Genomic DNA, 2,284 nt, shown 5'->3' on the forward strand with positions numbered 1-2,284 from the left:
GTGCACTTGGAAAATTCGAGTAATTCCCACGCCCTGATTTGGTTTAAAAATATTAATAAAACCATCACCAATATAAAATGCCTAATTAACGTTAATAATTCAATAATCTTATATAACATAGAGGAAAATTTTGCATACACGTTGTGTCTATTGGATTACAGGGAAGGGTTTTCACCTTTGAATTGTTTAGCCATGACACCGATATTGGGTCTAAAAAAAAATTGGTTAACAAAGTCGGATAAACCAGTAGCAATAATTATTGTTATGTCAATTACAAGTCTGTCGTTTATTGTTGGTGGTGTTCTCTCGTTCGTTGTTGTTCTAAAGAATCCACAGATGATTAGAGGCAATCCTAGAGTTATAATGGTGAAACAAGGACAAATAAACACCATGATTTTACCGAAAGGCGCATTGCGTCGTAAAGATGATAATAAATTGAAAGATAACGCACTGCCTGAATATTTAACGCCAGTAACCCAGAGAAATATCATGTTCCGAGAAAATTACTATGAGTCAGTTAAAAAAATGACCAGTAGTCACGATGACCTTGTTGGTCAGTATTGTATCGGTATTGGCGATTTTCCACCGCCTTTACCACCGTGGAATGCTGAACGTCCCGTTTAAAATTTAAGTGCTAAATATTTACTCGACAGTTTTTATTTAAATTTTTGTGGGGTATAGTTGAAAAGAGCAGCTGCAGAATGATCACTTTCTGGTTGAAATCCTGCGTTTTGAACTTGAGATAGAAATTTTTGAAATTTTTGCTGACTTTTCACGGGTTTAAATGAAGCGCCGGAGATTAAAATTTATTAAAAATCAACGGCTCCATTGTTTTTTTTATAAAAATTGTATAAGGTAGACGCCGCACGAATGAGTATAGGAAAAAAAAATGGAATTGATCGGCCCTTTTGTTTTCGAGGAATAATTCCAGAAAGTTCATGTCCTCGTAATTAAGAATAATTGCACAATGGAAAATCAATTGTTAATAATGAATTAAACAATTATGATGAGTCTTTTTTTCTTTTTTAGGAATACCAGCCATTTTTTACTACTGAATGAAAAAAATCAAAATTGTAATCGATGAGATTTGGATTTATAATTTTTAATTTTATATCAACCGATTATTATTAAAAATAAATTCTCCACTCGTTTTCCTTTATATCTGAACTTTATATTCAGTGCATAAATTTGACCGAGATTTCATTGGTGAAGAGACGAAGTTTAAATGTAAAAATAGACTAAGCACTGGGTACAGTGAATTCATTTGCAGTACCACGTGAGCAATGATAATTAGAAATAAATATGAGTACATGCGAATAGATTCGCTGAAATATGTTGTCCATGCGGTGATTATTTTTAGTTTACTAACAAGTCTGGTGGTGGTTAATTTACGAGTGAGATGTTTATCATGTTAGACACATGTATCGATGTATCAGCCGATTGGGCCAACAATTTAAAAGTATGTTTTAAGGTCTGACCAGAGGCCAATTACAGCATCGTTAAAAGATTTTGGCAATGAGCTAGATAAGTTTAATGGATATAACTTATCCCAAAATACTATAAACTAAAAAGAGTATAGAAATATAATCAAGTATAAAAGTGGATGACACAGATGTGTAATGAGGAAAATAAAAGCAATTACAATAGATGATTATGGATGATAGATAAGATGAAATATTGCTATCTATTAATTAATCAACCTAGATTTATTTCTTTCTCTTTTGATCTCGAATGTGACGTGCCACCATGCGCACTGGACGGGTGTATAATTAAAAACAATTGTTTATTTAAATAGAAACAATGCAATCTGTTGCCAAGATGGCATCGATGATTGGTGTAATGATAAGTATCTAATTAAACGTTCTCATTCGATCGGAAAGTCATTAACAGTCAACCTAGTGGTTCATCGTGGATCGTGAATAGTTGAAGAATTTTTATTTATTGACTCACTAATTAATTATTATTACATTTGTAAAATGGTAAGTTCCAGTGGCATTTGTTGAGTGATGTGGATAATATGATTATTATTACATTATTTTTATGAACAATTAACAGGAGCCAGGACAATTGAGTAAAGATCAGCGTAAACGTGCGTGATAAATTTTCATTTATTTTTATCTGTCGTTGAAAATAAATAATAAATAATAAAGTCATGTTGGGAATTTGTTTTATTATTTTTAGAGTTGAAAATGGCTTTTGATACTTTTGATAAGGAGAAAAAGGGAGTGATTAAAACAGCGGAGGTTCAAACTATTTTGGATATGCTGGGAGTTGAAGCAGAGGC

At 32.1% G+C, this 2,284-nt stretch overlaps 1 protein-coding gene across 1 annotated transcript; it reads left to right on the plus strand.

Annotated features, from left to right (window-relative positions):
• Nucleotides 1-1,619: 1,619 nt before the first annotated feature.
• Nucleotides 1,620-2,284, plus strand: LOC105269050 (troponin C, isoform 1; the record flags this gene model as incomplete). The annotated part of the gene is given in 3 exon segments (XM_011309027.1): nucleotides 1,620-1,979; nucleotides 2,056-2,089; nucleotides 2,182-2,284. Coding segments are annotated over 3 exon segments (140 nt in total), but the record flags the coding sequence as incomplete, so codon positions are not given.

This window comes from Fopius arisanus, unplaced genomic scaffold (assembly GCF_000806365.1).
Source record: "Fopius arisanus strain USDA-PBARC FA_bdor unplaced genomic scaffold, ASM80636v1 scaffold00064, whole genome shotgun sequence".
Classification (NCBI taxonomy): domain Eukaryota; kingdom Metazoa; phylum Arthropoda; class Insecta; order Hymenoptera; family Braconidae; genus Fopius; species Fopius arisanus.